General features: G+C 45.6%; 1 protein-coding gene across 8 annotated transcripts in view; it reads right to left on the bottom strand.

Annotated features, from left to right (window-relative positions):
- DDHD1 (DDHD domain containing 1) overlaps positions 1 to 18,419 on the bottom strand; it is an 85,786-nt gene extending 67,367 nt beyond the window's left edge. For 5 of the 8 annotated variants that reach the window (XM_062205110.1, XM_062205112.1, XM_062205113.1 and 2 more), the window contains exon 1: positions 17,510 to 18,415. In XM_062205110.1, coding sequence (XP_062061094.1) covers positions 17,510 to 18,311 — 802 coding nt within the window. In that variant the 5' untranslated portion in view covers positions 18,312 to 18,415. Of the gene's footprint in view, positions 1 to 17,509 lie in introns of all 8 variants that reach the window. The other 3 variants (XM_062205115.1, XM_062205116.1, XM_062205118.1) reach the window with 2 other exon arrangements.
- Between the last annotated feature and the right edge of the window lie 965 nt (positions 18,420 to 19,384).

Below are 19,384 nucleotides of genomic sequence, written 5' to 3'. Positions count from 1 at the left end.
TAAAGACAAGCCTAATCATTGTCACCTATGTACCAGAAAATGTCCTCTTACAGATTAACACATCTGTACAATTTTATGGGGCACAGTGCAATGTTCCAGCATATATACACAATGTAAACCAGTGCTAGACAAATCATGATTAAAGAAAGGCCTTTACTGTAATCAAAAGGAAAACAGATTCTTCCTGACCGGAAAATAATCCTGACATCCATTCCCACTATGAACATTTCACTTATGCAAGTACGTCACTGGATCTGATGTGTAGGGAGGGAAAAATTCATAATGATGATATTTATGTATAAAAGTCCATACTTACACATGAGTTAAAGGAAACAATTATAAGAGTCCTAAAGGTCTATTTTGAGCACTTTTTTATTCATACTGGGTTTTGCAATATGCTATGTTCAGAGAGGAAGGCTTGAGGACCTGTTCCTCAGACTTAGCCTGCCCCTTTAGCTTGACCCACTGGGGTCACTGGTCACTGCTGCAGAAAACCTACAGCTTAACTCTGACCATACTAGACCTCAAGAGGAAGAAAGTCACAGATCTGGGGAAAGTAAGAATTGGTGGAGCACTGGTATTCACAGGAAGAAAAAAACCAGCAAGCATTAAGAAATAAGGAAAGTAGGGACTGGTGTTACAGTGAAGTGGGTTAAGCCATAGCATGCAGTGCAGCATCCCATATCAGACTGATGGTGTGAGTTCCAACTATTCCACTTCCCATCCAGCTTCCAGCTACAATGCACCTGGGTCCCTGCCACCCACGTGCGAGACCCAGATGGAGTTCTAAGCTCCTGGCTCCAGCCTGGCCCAGCCCCAGTTGTTGAGGCCATTTGGGGAGTGAATCAGCAAATAGAAATCTTTACCTTTGGCCGGCGTCGTGGCTTAACAGGCTAATCTTCCGCCTTGCGGCGCCGGCACCCCAGGTTCTAGTCCCGGTTGGGGCGCTGGATTCTATCCCGGTTGCCCCTCTTCCAGGCCAGCTCTCTGCTGTGGCCCGGGAAGGCAGTGGAGGATGGCCCAAGTATTTGGGCCCTGCACCCGCGTGGGAGACCAGGAGAAGCACCTGGCTCCTGGCTTAGGATCAGCGAGATGCGCTGGCCGCAGCGGCCATTGGAGGGTGAACCAACGGCAAAAGGAAGACCTTTCTCTCTGTCTCTCTCTCTCTCTCTCACTGTCCACTCTGCCTGTCAAAAAAAAAAAAAAAATCTTTACCTCTGTGTCACTCTGCCTTCTAAATAAATAAATAAATCTTTTAAAAAATGAGATAAGACGATACAAGAAAAGGATAAGGAGATATGCAAGCAAGAAAGGGAATTTAGAAAACAAAAATGCTGAAAACTCAGGAAAAGGTTATCATTCATTCTTAAGATTTGTGGTAAATTTATAACCTGGAAACTCTGAATATAATTCTTAAAGAATTAATGCTATGAATAGTGTATAAAGTCCCAGACCAGCCCCAAAGAAGCCTACTCAAACCATTTCCACCGAATCACCCTTTTATAATGTTTTCTTGTAGAAAAATGCCTTGAGTTATAATGTAGGCCATCCGGCATATATTTCTGTATTAGGACAGAACCTACATCCCATAAACATCTGCATTTTTTAAATGGTAGTGAGGATGGCAGGCAGTGGTGACAACCACTCTCCCTTCTTCCTTGCAGCCTGTGCAACACCAGAGGCAGCAGGACTCTGAACTGGAAACCCAAATTGGCAGTGATTCCTGGCACATATGAAGACATGACTAAAAAAACAAAAGCTGTTCAGTATTATTAAGAAGGGACTAGGTAACTTGGTATTTGTGGAAGTATATTTAAATTTGTGCATCAAAATAAGTACATTTAACCAAACTAAGACTTTTTCACTTCAATGCTTGACACTTAATACATACTGAATTCATATTTAAAAATAATTCATGTTTTTAACATATGTATATATATAGTTTTTTATATATAGTTTCAGTTACTCAGATATAATTTCTTTGCCTGAATTCTCATATAGACTAGTCTAATGCCCTAGTTATCAAGATGATGTAATATTCCAGATGATCAAGTGTCCCACAAGCTAACAGTCCAACCCTTACTACACAGACTCCTTTCTAAAGTATTTAGCACTTTCTTTAGTAAACAAATTATTCTGACTATAACTTCAGGTTTTTTACCAACTGCTTTAGTTTATTGTGAAAGGGCAATGTTTCACTCCCAAATGAGTTTAAGAAGTTACACTGATTAGTTCAACATGAATGGAGCTATGTTAAATTAATGGCTGTATCAAAGTCTTTTAAGACAGCTCTTTCCACTTCCATTCCTAGGTATAAAATCTAAAAGAGTTCTTGCACATTTGCACAAGGAGACATATAGAAAAATGTTTATTAAAACAATGTTTATAACAGCAAAAAACTGCATACAATTTAAATTTCCAAAGAAGGAAAATAAAGATTCATGCAATGTAATACCACTATGCAGAGAAAAAAACCAAACAGCTACAGTTATATGTGTCAGCATAAATTTTAAAATCTTAAATGTCAACAAAAACACAGGTTGGATGGAGCTGTTTATATACAGTTAAAACAAGTGAATAACATCAGTGGCATAAAAACCTCAAAAATATGTGGCTAACACGTTTTGGTCAGTGGTTCAGAGGGAAGTGCTCTATACTGGAGTGCCTGAGTTTGAGTCCTGGCTCCAGCTTCTTGTTTAACATAGGTCCTGGGGAGTAGTGGTGATGGCTCAAGTAATTCTGTACTTGGTACTCACGTGGGAGATCAAGACTGAGTTCCCACCTCCTGGCTTTGCCTGGCACAGCCACAGCCAATGTGGGCATTTCAGAAGTTAACCAACAGAACCCTCCATCTTCAATAATAAAAATAAATAACCACTCATGGGACTAAACATCAAATTTAAGATGGTTACTTTAGAAAGAAGAGAGGAATGGGAGGAGCCAGAGAAAATTTTATTTTATTTTATAAGATTTATTTTAGGGGCCGGCGCTGTGGCGCAGTGGGTTAAAGCCCTGGCCTGAAGCGCCAGCATCCCATGTGGGCACCAGTTCTAGTCCTGGCTGCTCCTATTCTGATCCAGCTCTCTGCCATGGCCTGGGAAAACAGTAGAAGATGGCCCAAGTCCTTGAGCCCCTGCACTCAAGTGGGAGACCCGGAAGAAGCTCCTAGCTTCGGATCGGCGCAGCTCCGGCTGTTGCAGCCATCTGGGGAGTGAACCAGCAGATGGAAGACCTCTCTGTCTGTCTGTCTGTCTGTCTCTCTCTCTCTGTAACTCTGTCTTTCAAGTAAATAAAAATTTTTTTAAAAGATTTATTTTATTTATTTGAAAGAATTACAGAGAGAGGTAGAGACCGAGACAAAGCGAGAGAGCGAGAGAGAGAGAGAGAAAGAGATGTCTTCCACCTGCTGGTTCACTCTCCATATGACCTTGATGGCCAGAGCTGAGCCAATCCGAACAGGAGCTAGGAGCTTCTTTTGGGTCTCCCAAGTGGTACAGGGGTCTAAGCACTTAGGCTATCTTCCACTGCTTTCCCAGGCCACAGCAGAGAGCTGGAGTGGAAGAGGAGCAGCTGGGACTTGAACTGGTGCCGGTGCTACAATTGGGGCTTTAACCTGTTAGGCCACAGCATCGGCCCCGAAAATTTTATCTTTTAAAAAAGATTTACTTTTTTATTTGAAGGGTGGATTGACAGAGATAGAACTGGTTCAAAGCTGTCTTCAAAGCCTCTGATATAGCCATTAATTTAACCAGTTGGTTCACCCACAAAACGGCCCTCAATAGCCAGGTCTGGGCCAGGCCAAAGTCAGGAGCCAGGAACTCCATCTGGCTCTCCCACATGGTAGCAGGGCCCAGATACATGGGCCATTCTCCAGTGCCTTCCCAGATGCATCAGCAGGGAGTCAGATTAGAAACCGGTGCTCAGCTTAACCTGCTACGCCACAAAGACAGTACAGTAAACTGATTTTATTTGCAAAGTTTAATTTCTTAAACTAGATGAAGGTGTACTGATTACTGGTTATGTTATTTATAATTTTATATGTTTGAAATGTTCTGCAATAAAATTAGTAATAAAAAAATGATGGTACTCAGGTGGGTGATAAAAACTGTATTAATGTTTAATAAGAAAAAAGAATGGAAGATAATAAATTAGGAACTAGATATCAAAATGGTAACTTACACTAGAATGCCTGAATAGTAACTTGCTCATTCATTAGACAGGATCTGTAATCTGAAGTAATAATATGGGGCAAAAGTAATTACATAATCATCATCCTACCCATCATTTAGCTTGGTGGCAAATGTAAAGGTGTAAGGGTGGACTGTAGCCAGCAATGACACAGAATTCTTTCGTAAGAAACCACAACCTACACTTCAGAATACACCTGGGATCATACTTGAAAGAAACCAGCACACTAGGAACACCGAGGATGCTTAGTAAGAGCTAACGTCAGTATGTGCCACTGGTCAAATGTGAGCCAATTTCATAAATGTAAGCAGTCTTGGACAGTAAAACCATGCCCTCAACACTGCTGTCTCTTCTGATTTGAGAAGCAAAGGCTGTTAGGGCTTTGAGACACAGGCGTCTTAGTTCTTCAGCAGTGTAGCTGTAAAATCAGCTGAATGCTTTACGTCATGCGTCGGTTTGCTGGTGCTGCCAAAAGACTGCGTGGCCTCAACAACAGAAATTCGTTTTCTCACAGTTCTGGAGGCTGCAGGCCCAAGCTCAAGGTGTTGGTAGGTTTGGTTTCCTCTGAGGCCTCTTTGCTTAGCTAGCAGAGGTCACCAGGGGCTGTGTCCTCATAGGGTCTCCTTTGTGCATTCCTGCTCCTGGTGTCTGCACGTGCATCCAAACTTCTTAGATTAGATTAGGGCAGAATATAAGGAGTTTTCATACATTTATTAGAAGAAGTCTATTATGAAAAAACTAACTAAAAATTTTTAAATTTTATTTTCCCACAAATTTTCTCAAGTACACTCATATTAACATAGTTGGACTTTTCAAATCAGCAGAGTACCGTTCAAACTTGTCTACCTTCTCTTTATATTCTACATGTTTTGTTTTTCTATCTTGGTAACATTCATTTATTTATTTGACGTCAGAGTTAGAGAGAGATAGAGAAAGCCAGATAGAGATATCTTCCAACCAGTGGTTCATTCTCTAAATGGTCACAATGGCCAGGGCTGGGCCAGGCCAGGGCCAGAAGCCAAGAGCTTCATCCAGGTCCACTATGTGGGTAAAGGGGCCCAAGTACTTGGGCCATCTTTTGCTGCTTTCCTAGGCACATCAGCAGGGAGCTAGGTTGGGAGTAGAGCAGCTGGTATTGGAGGTGGTGGCTTATCCCCTGTGCTGGCCTCCCTACATGTTTTCTGTGGTTTTCACCTGTGGTTTACAAACCTGGATGATTATCATTATCACTTGGGTTTTTCCCCTTCCTTTCTATACAACTTAATAAATCAGTCTCTACAGACAGGGTCCAGAATACATTTTAAACAGCTTTCCAGCTTTTATATTGTAAAGCAAAATGCTCATAAATGAGCATTCCCACTCCGTTCAAATCAATTATTTCCAATGTTGGTGTAACACATACTGGATTTACTGCCTCATCATAAACACACAGAAAACCAGACACTCTTGCTGACTTGTCAAACAGCTCAGAGATCAGAGGATCCAAGGTAGCTAGAATTCGTGGGGAAATACCAGAAAGGGGAGGGAGACACAGAAAGAAAGCACTTTAGATTTCTCTAAGAGTCCTGTCGAGTTTCGGCTCATCTGTGCACATGGAGGAGAAAACCCACCTCAGGGTAAAAAAACACTGGAAACAGAGACTGTGGAATTATCTCCAAAGCTGACAGAGTTGGGAATAGCTTAAGTTCCAGGCTACAGAGACCTAAGCAAACCATGGGGGCATTAACACCCTGAGAAAGGTATTCCCTCAGTAGTGGGGATACTAGAAGCAGCTCTGAGGACCCCAGCACAGCTTAAACGCCTTGATAGGATCTAACTAATTTGAACTGCATGAGAACAAAGCCCCACAGTATGAAAGGAATCTAAGGAATATCCATCTGTACTCAAAGAGGCACGAAAACACAACTGACACCCAGGAGGAAACATGATCCATAGAAACAGGTCCAGGGAGCTGGTGGCACAGTGGGTTAAACTGCCGCCTGCAGCGCCGCCAGCATCCCCGGCATCCCATGTAGGCAGCAGTTCAAGCCCTGGCTACTCCACTTCCAATCCAGCTTACTACTAACGGACCTGGAAAAAGTAGCAGAAGATGGCCCAAATCCCTGGCCCCTACCACTCAACGGGAGACCCAGAACAAGCTTCTGGTTCCCGGTTTCAGCTTGGCCCAGCTCTGGTCGTTGTGGCCATTTAGAGAGTGAACCATTGGATGGAAGCTCTCTCTCCTCTCTGCAACTGACTTTCAAACACAGATGGTAAAATTAGTGGAAAAAGATGTTAGAACCATCATTAAACCATTACACTTCCTAGATTCAAGAAAGCAGAAGAAAGCATGAACGTAAGGAAGGAAAAGGAAGATAAATGAAATACCTAAATGATACTTCTGAACATGGAAAACACAGTACTAGAAATGAAAAGTATACCAAATGAGACCAATAGTAGATCCTAAGTCACAGAAGAAGTGGTAAGTGGAATTCTTCAAGTTCATGAAAAACCAACAGGACAGATTCATTCAAGAATACAGCAATAAACACATAACAGTAACACTTCTAAAGCAAAACACAAGCAAAAAAAAATGTAAGAAGTTCACAGAGCTGTGGGGCGACATCAGAATGCAAGGGCTGCTATCAAGCAGACTAACCCACATGTGGCAGGAATCTGAGACAGGTGGCAGGGTGAACAGATTACTCTGGAGAGAGCACTAAGCATTTCACAAATTTGAAGAAAACTGTAAACTCGCAGTTCCCAGATTCCTAACTCATCCTGTATAGATGAAACATGGAGAAACCACACTACGACACATGCTATCCAAATTGCTGAAGGCCAGTAACAAAGGGAGAAGGCTACTGGGAAAAAGAGATGACATCTAGAAGAACAAAGGCAAAATAACAGCAACTTTTCATCAGAAACCGTACAAGTTAAAGACAATGCAGTGACATGTCTGAAGGTCTGAAGAAAACAAAAATGCCAATCTGATTTACATTCAGTGCAAACTTTTCAAAAATGAGGGGAAAAAAATGAAGTTTGGGGGATCTTTTCTCTTTTGCTCTATTTTTCTTAAAGCAACTGCTTAAAGTAAAAAAGCCCAAGAATGTGTTTTGGGCTTTATAACATAAGAATAGAATAAAATGTATGATAACAATAGCAGACAGGCTGAGAGGACTAATAAGTACCATCTACACTACACCTAATGAAGCAAGAATTTCTGCAATTAACTAATAAGCTCAAGATGAATATGAAAAATCCTAGGGTAATCCTCACAAAAACAAACAAATCCTAGCATTTGTTTAGGTTATCAAAGGTTAAAGAACTTTGCTCTTCCCTTAAAACAAACCTCCCCCCCCCCCCCCCGCTCCCAAACCCACATTTAATTCATAAAACTTTAATTTCTCTGGGATGTTCAGACAGCTTAAGGTCACAGGACAACTAACACAGTATCTAAGGCAGACAGGGAGAGACAATATGCTTAATGAGAGAAGACACCAGGTGCCACACAAGCCAGTAAAAAGACTTCAGGTAAAATCCTAAACATATGGCGAGAAGTCAAGTGTGGGCTACAATGAGAATAAACTCTGGGGCTTCTGACACAAAAGGAAATCACATCTCCCTACAGGTTCTTCCCAGATCTTCCCAGGAGTCCCCAAGAAACAGTGGGGAAGGGTGGGAAACCTGAAAACTTAGGCCCTCCTAGGTGCAAGCTTGGAAGAGGTTGGAGGAGGTCTGAAGCCTTCCTGAATCTTCCCTCTCTATCTCACCTAAGCAATGACAATGCAGCGATAGGTAGACCACAGATGAGACAAGCATATCATGGGTTGAAGGCTAAGTTCCTCTAGAAACTCTTGAGATGCAATCTTAGACTGGCCTCTGAACTGGTTACCTCTGGTATACATGGGGCAGCTTCCAACCATTCAGACTAGGGTTTTCAGAACTAAAAGTTAATAAGTGAGACTGACAAAACTCCTGCAATCAGAACTGACAGGGTTTCATTCCTAGGACTCTTAATTCTCTAGGGATGGACTAAAAGGCTGGTATCATCACTGAGAAAAGTATCTTGAACTTGATGGAGCCTAGGCTAAGAAATAAAGCTTATTTTATCTTTTGATTCTATGTTCCCTTAAATCTACCAAAATCCCCTCAACACAGTGTATGTGAGAATGTATGTGTATGTGCATCTATGGCCATCAGTTTAGGCTATAGTAACTCTAGTGGCACCAACGCTTTTCACTCTCTTTACAAATTAAAACAGGACTACCATATGCTTCATTCTTTTTTTTTAAGATTTTATTTATTTATTTGAGAGGTAGAGTTATAGACAGAGGGAGAGACAAGAGAAAGGTCTTCCATCCGCTGGTTTACTTCCCAAATGGCTGCAATGGCTGGAGCTGGGCCAATTTGAAGCCAGGAGCCAGGAGCTTCTTCTATGTCTTCCACGTCTCCTACATAGGTGCAGGGGCTCAAGCACTTGGGCCATCTTCTACTGCTTTAGCAGACAGCTGGATCAGAAGAGGAGCAGCTGAGCCTCAAACTGTTGCCCAAATTGCACAGGTGGAGGCTTAATCCACTATGCCACAGCGCAGGTCCCTACCATACACTTCTTAACTTCCAGAAGACAGGCTTGTAGTTCCAAAGCAAGTATGCCATCCCGGTTTCAACATAATAGGTAATACTTATTGAACTAAGTACTGCACTTAGCATTCCATATATACGAATTGCAATACAAACTTCATAATAATCACCATCTTAATAATAACTCTGAGGCAGGAATGATCCCCATCTACATAGGAGAAACTGTGTCATGGAGATTATGTAGTCCCACAGTCACATAGCTACACTAAGTCAAGGATTCAAACTAAGGGAATTTAACAACAAAGATCTGTTCTCTTGAGACCATGTGGCTTTTACTGCTAATTCTGGGTAAGAGAAGGTTGCCTCAAACTCCCCACTAAGGTTGGATTCAAGATTATTTAAAGTCAGGTTTTATACTAGGGGCCAGAACCTTGCTGCCATCGCTACTGCTGGTTTAAACACAGGTCAATTCAGAGGAATCTCTCAGTTCTCATGCTGAGGTCTCCTTCAGCACAATAGGAATTGTGGGCCATTTTTTTTCTTGCCAACATGGCAGAAAACCAAGAACACTACTGGCTCTGCCTCAACTGAAAACTGAGCAGCCTTTTAGAAAACTGTAAAGTTCTCTATTGTATCACAAACGTTGGTAGCTGGTAGAGATGATCTAAATGAGCTCTGAGGGTAGAGTCAGTACCGCCCACATTTGCTAACAGGATCTGCATACCAAAAGCAAGTAGATGTTCAAGAACTCAGAATGCATCTATGGGAAAGATAAGAGAATAACCCATGTACCTCTCTGAGATCTGCACCACGAAGACGCAAGACAGCAAAGACAGCACAGATCTTTCCAGAACCAAAGAGACAAGAATAAAATCACAGCTCCCCACAAGGGCAGACAACAGTTATGGAAACTCTAGGGATGTGACTATTTGAGAGTTGATGACCAAGATAGCAGGCCAAGAAAATGCCATGTCAGAAAAGAGACTGCAAATTCAAATGGGAGAGCCAAGAATGTTAAGTGGGTTGTAATGCAGTGAACAGTTATGCAGAACTTACTATTAAGGGATATTTCAAGATCTTTCAACATTTTAACTCATTCACTAAACAACCCTAAGAGGCAGACAGAGTAACCCACTTTTTACAGGAGAAACTAAGGCATGCAAAACTGAAGTTGTGCAATGTCAACTAGACGGTAAATGGCAGAGCTGGCATGTGGGCCCAGGTAGTGCGGTTCCAGTGCTCCTCCACATTCTTAAACTCTTGTCAACTCTGGCTTTCTAGAAAAACCAGCAAGAACGGAAGTGGAGGTGGCAGAGATAAGACTGATGAGCAGTGGTTGGGTGAGAGGTGATTTGAAAACAAATGTTGTAAACCAGGCCCGCCCTTTACATGTAGCCTATCTTCTTTGATGGTTGTAGCTCTTTCCACAAGAGACAGAGTCTTGCCAGGCAATCAGAATTCCAAACAAGTCAATCCAGCATTTCAGGATTCAGGCCATTCTCTATATAGGAGATATAGTTATATCCTTCCACACCATGTCAACAAAAATAAGAGTGTAATAGGTAATGTTACCTTACACAAATAGCTTAACATGCTAACATGTAAATCAGTTAAAGAATAAACTGCAACTATATCCCAAAAGATATCCTAAGATATGAAGTATCAATGTTTTCTACATAAAGGCAAAGAGCAGAACTATGGGTAAGTTGTGCTAATCTTAATTAGGAAACGTGAACAGTGACTGGTTGTACAAAGACAATGTTGAGAAATCCATGCATCTGTTGACCAGCCTTATAGACACGGGCATTCATCGCAGTGGTAGCCATATAATGAGTTGATCTCAGCAGCAGCCAGCCATGCTGGAAGACTGCCACTGAGCATGCCTGGGCGGCCACAAGGAGCTATCCTCGGTCTGAGTGGTGCTCAACAATCTCTTCGGTTTTCTTTGAAGTAGACTTTTCCCTTTCTGATGACTCTTCTTTGATTCAAAGTAAAGACTGTTTCCAAATTATAAACAGACTTGGGGATACCTAACAAGAAAATGCACATCAGATGTTAAAATGCAATTTTTACTGAAGGTCGAAGTGGGTGAATCAGGTAGACAAGGGGAACTGTGGGCCTTGCCAGAAGCAGTTCTACAGAGTGAGATGAAAATAGTGAATTCAGTCAATAAGATGTGAATTAAAAGTTGACAGTCTGTAATAAGTAATATATTACAAGGCTGGGACTGCACTTAACTATGTCTACAGCTAAGGCTCAGAAGTAATTGCAACTCTGCTCCCTGTTCAGCGACCAATGGTGTAAAATTAGAAATCTTAAGTTGTAGCACAGCACTTGTCTCAAGGGCTACTCTGCATCAATGTTCACAATGATGATCCACTGAGTAATAGCCAAAGGCAGAACCACTAACACCAGAGATTTTTTTTTATTTAAAGATTTATCTTATTTAAAAGGCAGAGTTAGAGAGAGAGAGTGTGAGCGAGAAGAGAGAAAGAATCTTCCATCCACTGGTTCACTCCCCAAAAGGCTGAACTGGCTAGGGCTGGGCCAAGCTGAAGCCAGGAGTTAGGAGCTTCATCTGGGTCTCCCACATAGGTGCAGGGGCCCAAGCACTTGGGCCACTGGACCATCTTCTGCTGCTTTTCCCAGACCATCAGCAGAGCACTGGATCAGAAGTGGAGCAGCCAGCACTCAAACCAATGCCCGTACAGGATGCTGACATCGTAGGCGGCAGCTTTACCCGCTATGCCACAATACCAGTGCCACACTACAGATGTCTACCCATATGGTTAAAATTATATCCTAGCTCATAAAAGCTTAACCCCCAACTATTTGAAAAAGCCATCCATTCTGTTGAAATTTATATTTCTCTAAGATTCCCAGATAGCTGATGCCTTGGGATACAGAAATATCATTAACAACATACTTTCTGAAGGCTCACCTGGCCCTGAGCAATTATTCAAAAGAATTTACCTTAACATTAAGAACAATTATAAAGATTATCCACATGTAGCTTAATGTAACTGTAGATTATAATACATATGAATGAGTGTATAATTTGTTCTCGTTGGCAACCTGATAAAAATGGAAAGCGCTATATAAAACAATTACTTTTACATGATCATATCCAATTTTCTTTGGTTTTCTTCAGTTCTCCGGCACATGCAATTGTTACTTTTTATTTTCACTTGTCCCCTAATTTAGGGGCAATCAAAAGCACCTGTATGATGCTCTTCGCTCCACTAATCCACTCATTTCTTAGTGATTCAACATCTTTTGAGGACATAATTTCCTTTTGCCAGTGTACCCTCAAACTAGAATTTGGCTTATGTTTTAGATACAAAATGCTCTTCTTTGCACCCCATGGGAGACCAGGAGAAGCACCTGGCTCCTGCCTTCAGATCAGCGCGGTGTGCCGGCTGCAGCGCGCCAGCTGTGGCGGCCATTGGAGGGTGAACCAACGGCAAAGGAAGACCTTTCTCTCTGTCTCTCTCTCTCACTGTCCACTCTGCCTGTCAAAAAAAAAAAAGATTTATTTATTTGAAAGGAAGAGTTACAGAGGTAGAGAGAGAGGGAGAGGTCTTCCATCTACAGGTTCACTCCCCAAACGGTTGCAACAACCGTAGCTGGGCTGATCCGAAGCCAGGAGCTTCTTCTGGGTCCTCCACGTGGGTGCAGAGGCCCAAGGACCTGGGTCATCTTCTACTGTTTTCCAAGACCATAGCAGAGAGCTGGATCCGAAGTGGAGCAGCTGGGAATCAAACAGGTGCCCATATAGGATGCCAGCACTGCAGGTGGCGGCTTTACCCTCTACGCCACAGTGCCGGCCTCCAAAATGCTCTTCTTCAGTCTACCTTTTAAATGAGCTTTTAGGAATGTACTGTGGCAAAAAAGAAGGGACTGTCTGTATCTATACCAGTGTTGACAACTGTCCTCGATAACATGTACAGTTTAAATTCAATCATATCCATGAAAAGTTTGACTTAGATCAGATTCCCCAGTTACCAGGAACTTCAGACCTACCTCCAGGCTCTTCTGCCAATAGCCTTCACCTGAGGCCTTCTGTGAACAGCACACCTATTCCCTCTTCTCCCTGTGCCCCCTCCATTCTCCCCATAGTGTTCACAAGTCAGCGATTTCTTTGGCCACATCCAGCTTTTCCTTTGGTCTCTACGAAAAAGGATCAGCTGCAGGGTTCCAAACATCAAAGACTGCAGCAAAACACAAACTATGGGGAGTGATGTGGTGATAAAAAACCCAGGAGACAACATCTGGAAGAGGGAAGACTACACAGGATCTCTTTTATAACAAAATAATAAAGGAAGAAAGAGGAGGAATTTGCCAGGAACAGGAAAGAAAAATACACTAATTAAACACTTGTATAAAGCTCTTGCTTAACATGTATAATTACACTGGAGCCATCCACAAACAAGATGGGTGGATAACTGGCATTTGATCTGTAAACTAATGGCACATGGCAAAGGGAGAAGAAGCCCCGAATGTCTGGGCCAGGTAGTGTGCTCGCACTGTTTCAGTTGCTTACTGAAAAATGCATTGTGAAGCCCACTTGGTCAGGGAGGTGGTACATTCTCAGGAGACTTCTGTCAAAGATCTGTGGACCCAAGCAGTCAGGGTTCCAGTGCAACCCAAGGCAGCTTTCCAGGCTGGGTTAGCGGAGGATAATGCAGAGAAAAAGAGTTGCAGCTTCCGAAACATGGGATCAAGTGTGCCAATAATACCTACAGTCCTGCTTTACTGGAGGCAGAAACTAATCAAGAAAGAGTGCCTTCTACTGCCCAGGACTCCATTATTTTCCCGTGATGCCCTATGCCACATAAAGCATTGTTACTCACTCTTGAATGAGTAACACAGTTACATCTATGGCAAGTTAGTAAACATCATGTAACTGAAGGAAAAACTTGAATTTTTCCATCTCATTGCGAATATAAGTTTCCCTTCATTTCAGTATCTTGAAGACAAATGGTAAATTTCTCAAATATTTAGAACTGAAAATGATTTAAAATTACACTAATGCAAGTAGGCCATATAAGTATACCAGAAATGTAGGGTTAGAGATGGAGGGAGAAGAAAAATGCGGTCTATAGTTAATGATTGCTTCTGGAGACTACACACTCATAGAAAAGTTGTCAATTAATGGACTTTACTCAGTCTTTAGATGGAAATTACATACTGCCCAGTGCTGCACACATCACTGCCACCAGCACCGCTTTAAGACTTGTCAGCTCACGAAAAAGCCTTCCCATTGGCCACTTCCTTGACCATATTCTGTATAAACATTCTTTCACCTCTGAGGTACAGGACAATAAAAGCTAAGCACTCAACAATTTTACTTTGGCTAACCTTATTAATCTTTGTGTGAGCTTCTACCAATAAGAGGTATGGTTTTATGAGATCCACACAAAATTAACACCTACCTAGTACTATGTGGCAACTACTTTGCTAAGTGTGTTACAGGTAACAATCCTCAGAGCAAGCCTACCAAGTGAGCGTGAGCAGCTCAGAAAGAACACCGGAGACATGAGAGTTCACGTAGCCATTACTCAGCAAGGATCCGTATTCATCTAAAATGTCCACATGCAGTCAGAAGACAATCTCAACATACAAAACCAAAATGAAGATCCTACAACTAGTTTTTTTGAAATATGTAATAATGTTGGCTTCATATCTGTAGAAGACAAATTCAGCTCCTCTTCTGACTCATGTGCCCTAACTTCAAATTTTATCTGCTAGTAAAGTTCAAAAAGAAGAGTAAATTATTACTATTATTTTTTTAAGAGAGGCACAGCTTAACTTGTTGGTCTTGACACCCAGACACAGAGGGCTAAAGCAGGTGACAAAAATCTAAATGGCCAATGGAACCCTGTCATCATCCTACAAGAAACACAGTGGACTTTTCTGGTACAAATCTGTTATTACCACTATTCACAAAGTTTCCAGAAAGATCAAAAAGGAAAAGTAAAATGGGGCTGTGAGGGAGGTCAAAGGCTGCAGACCATTCTTCCACTTGAAGAAAAGCCAAAGAGACCACACTGGGACTGAACGCTCCCAAGAAGCCATGAAAACTTAGAAAATGCAGAGACATAAAGAGACAGAACAAAATCGACTGGCATTTTGTGAGAAATGGTACATTACAGGACACCACAGACAGCAGACTGTCTCCACTGTAGCCCAGGTAAGATGGCCTTGGGCACTCACAGGTTCATCTCCAGGGAGCTATTTAGGAAATGCTAAAATGGCGCTAAAATAGGTGCTGGTGGTGGTATGCTAGTTAACAAATAATAATTTAAGGGTTATTTGCTTTAGGAAAGATTTGCGATGACTACCTTCAGGTTAACTTTCCCATGCCCGCACCATTTCCGGACTGGTTTACAACAGTGGCATTCTAACGATATTCTGTTTCTAATCCTCCAATCCAACCTTGACCCAGTCACTCCTCACGCCTAGGGAGGAGAACCTTCAGTTATCTAGCTGTCAGTGACTCACAAGATGAAGTCCAAACTCCACATGCACCCTATTCCTTTTCCAGCTGTTCTCCCGAATGCATCTTTCATGTCTAGGAGCTCCCTACACAATCTCCATCCTGCCCAGGACCAAACACCAGCCCTCACATACACCTCCCTCTGTGGAGGTCAAACCCTAAACTCGTCCCATTGTCTCGGCCCCTGCAGCTGCAGCCCCTAGTTCCTCAAAATGCCCCCACAGTTTCATGCACCTGTGTCCTTGCCTTTCGCTCTCCACCTGGCTGTAATGCCCTCTCCCCCACCCCCACCCCGTGTCAGAACCAATTCGCCCTGTAGCATCCAGTCTTCAACCTTTCAGGAAAGTTCTTCTCAAACCCTCACCCTGGAAGGGGCAAAAGCCCTTAGATACTGCCCTGGATTCCCCCATTAGTCTAATGAACTGCTTCATCACTTTCTAGCTGAGTGACCTTGAACGAGTTCATTAATTTCTCTGAGTCCATGTTCCTCATGCACAGAACGCTAGCATCAACGTCTTATCACTGTGAAAGAACCAGTGTCCAAAAGCCACTCCGTAAACAGTGACGAACACTACATGTAGTTACAATTTTATCAGAAATCAAAAGAACACACATTGCTCTATGTGAATACACTTTATTTAACCTAAGGGTAAGATTTATCTCTTGTTTTCTTGTCCTTGCTTCAAAGGTGGCATGCATTTTTATTCAAATTTGTGGCTCAACCAAGTCCTTGTGCTTCTATGATCATGGAAAAAAGGAAAAAAAAAAAAACAAAAACCACAAAAACCCTTACAGTGATGTTTAGTTCATTTGAAGAAAACACGTAAGTGGAAACCCCTGGCTGGGTAAGGATTTTTCCGTATGCCACCTTTCCTAGAGCCTTCCCAAGCTTCTGTTATGCATACACAATTAACTCATAAACAGAATCCGACGATTCCATGAATGGATACAAGTGTGTCTTGTCCTTAGTGAGCGCATAATCAAAAGGAAGGAGTCACGGAACAGATCCTACATGAACCTGACCTTAAAACATAGCAGCAAATGCCTTTAGTGGCATCTTCAAGTGCCCTAAGTGGTTGAATTTCCTTCTATGCTTATTTGATCCTACGGCACAGGTTGCCATTGCTGAGTAACTGGTGCTTCACATATGAATGTTTTAACATTATCAGAATCACTTATGCAATCCAATACCCAGTTGTGGAGTATCTACTGCACCAGGCCCTACAAGAAGTCCAAAATAAGGGTGATGGGCTCCATCCATAAGCTGCCCAACATACAAAAGGGGAAATAAGCCGTTACTACGTCTCATTAACAGAAAGCAGAATCCTGTAAGACACATGTTGGGCCCAAGAGTAGTGACAATCAATGAAGATCTTTGAGTTGGGGCACCAGGCTCACAAAAATTAAAACTGTATGTACAAGTTACTGGTGGCCGACAGCTTTTGTTAATACTGAGTTTCTACATGTTGCTTCTGCAGTATTCGCTGCGTGCAATCAGACGCACTTCTGCCCTTCTTCCTTACTCTGAATTACAAACCTAGCGACGGCTGTCTGAGGAATAACGTTAACACTCGTGTCGCACATAGGCGCCAGGCAGGGCTCCAAGCCCTCACGTTGTATTTTTCTCACTTTCCACAACAACCCCCTGGGGCAGGTACATGTCTCCCCATTTTACAGATGAGGAGATAGAGGCAAAAACAAAAATATGCAACGGAGCCCAAAACAAGTATTCCCCAGGGCGAACGGACCCACTCGGCAGAACCGCTTCCCGCGGCGCTGCCCGCCTCTCCCGCACGCCCTGGGCGCGAACAACCCATCGCCTTTCCTTTCCCGCCAGGGATCAACCTTCCCTTCCCGCAACGGCACTGCAGGTTCTCGAAGATCCTCTCTCACGGGCGCCCTCCCCCCAAGGCCGGAGCACCGGCTGCTGCTGAATCCCAGGCAGTGCGGGCTCCACGAGACCGAGAAGCAGATCGCCAGGTGGGGATCAAGAAACGCAACCTTCCGGGCTGGGGATCCGTTCCTGCATCGCCCCCAGGAGAAGCGCACACAGGAGGCGCTACCCGCCAGCCCACCACCACACACGCACCAGCGGGATCCTCTCCTCCCGACCCCCCCACCCCCACCCCCACCCCCACGGCGGCCTGGGTCCTGCCACCTGCTCCTCGACCCCATCACCAGCCGTCTCCCTCGCCAGGCCTCCCGCACCTCGCTCCCCGCGGCCCCCAGCCCACCCCTCCGCAGGGGCCCGCCACTCACGGTTCCAGTACACGGGGTAGCACTCTCCTTGGACCACGTCCACCTCGTAGAGGCCGCCCCGCACGCACACCGGCTCGATGGGCACCAGCTCCTGCATCGCGGGCTCGTGCCTCGCCGCGCGCGGGCAGAAGCCGCCGCAGGCGCGGTCCTCGTCGTCTTCCTCTCCGGAGCTGGAGGCCGGGCCGCACACATGGTCGCCGGCCGGGGCCTTGGCCCGGGGCCCGGCCCCGGTGGCCTGCAGCAGGGTCCGGAAGGCGAGCTCGATGCGGAGCGAGTCGTAGCCGATGAAGGGCTTCCAGGTCTTCTTGTCCTCCCTGTAGAACCAGCGCACCTCCTCCGGGCCCAGCTCCGTCACCACCTCGTAGCGATGCCGGGCGGCAGGGCCGCCGGGCCGCGCGCGCTTCCTCTCCCCGGACCCGCCGCCCCCCGAGTTCGCCGGGCCCAGCGGCGGCGGCGGCGACGGGTGCAGCGAGGAGCCGCCGCCGCTCTCGCCCTCGCTGAAGTAGCGCAGCGACGAGCCCGACTCGGCCGAGCTGAAGTCATAGTTCTCGTCACTGAGGCAGGGGTCCAGCGCCAGGCGGGGGTCGTGGTCGTCGGCGCCCGGCGGCAAGTGCAGCCCGGGCTCCCCGCGCAGCAGGGTCAGGGGCACGCTGCCGTCGCCCGGGTCCCCGCTGGGCAGGTGCTCCAAGCAGCAGACGCCGCCGCCGAACGCCGGCCCCGCGTCGGAGCCCAGCTCCCAGGCGCTGCCGCCCCGGCCGTTCTGCTCGGGGCTCCGCGGGGAGCCGCGGCCCGCGTAGTTCATGCTGTGGAGACGCCGCCGGCGGCCCGGCCGCGGCCCCCAGCGCTTCCGCCACACATCCAACGCCGCCGCCCTCTCCACCGGGAGTTTTTAATCTTTCAAATCCCGACGAGGGCTGCGGCGGGCGGCGGCGGCGGCTCCGCCCCCTGCGAGGCGCGCGGCCGCCGCAGCCGCGTTCGGCGGCTCCGCCCCTTTGTCACGCAGCCTGACGTGGGCGGGCCTGGGGCCCCGGCCCCGCCCCGCCGGCCGCGCGCCCCGCCCCGGAAGCTCCGGCTCCGGCGGCGTTGCGGGGGCCGCGGCTCCCTCTCCCGCCACCCGGTCTCCACGCCGGGCCCCTCAGGCTGAGAATGCGGGGTCGGCTGAGGTCACCCGCCGCCCCTGGGCCTCCTCAGCTCAGACCCCGCCCCCGCCCTGTGGGCTTCAGGCTCCACCCCCCCACCCCACCCCACCCCCGTCCTTATAATGAGGGTCGAGAGCCCACGGGGTCCTCGGGTGGATTCTGTCATTGCTTCTGTGACCTTGAGCTCGGCTGGGGCCTCAGCTGGACTTTGTAGCCACCTGCTTCTGGTGGCTCCAGAATGGTCAGCCTGCACGAGGGCACTCCACCCCACGCCTGCCACTCACCTAGGAGTCACGGCTCCCGCGAGCAGCTGGAGTCTGGACTTTGCTTATATGCCATCTCCTGGTATTACTTATCCTTGAGTACATGGGTTTCCTGTGTTCTCGACCTCATTGTAATGCCCTTGATGGACACTAGGTCTTTATGTCTCAGCCTCTCCCACACAGTGGGTGGGCGGTCGGTGTTGAGGATGATGGTGATGACCCCGGCTCTGGCGGGAAGAATTGTTGAAAGTCAGAAAGCAGCTCGAGTCTGGACCTAGCTTTGCAGACTACATTCTGGCAAATCGCTTAATTAAGAGAATTATTCAACCAGGTGAACTCTACCAACAACGCAATTCTATGGCCTTTAAGGTTTCTTCCGGTTCTTTTAGGCATTTTCTGACTTCATAACGCACTTTCTGGTGTCAAGTTGAGTTCAGAGGCTACTATACATGGTTTTTTTTAAACATTAAAAA

The sequence above is a fragment of the Lepus europaeus genome, chromosome 11, assembly GCF_033115175.1.
Source record: "Lepus europaeus isolate LE1 chromosome 11, mLepTim1.pri, whole genome shotgun sequence".
NCBI classification, from domain to species: Eukaryota; Metazoa; Chordata; class Mammalia; order Lagomorpha; family Leporidae; genus Lepus; species Lepus europaeus.
The sequence above is the reverse complement of the archived record's forward strand: the minus strand, read 5'-3'. Positions and strand labels throughout refer to the sequence as shown.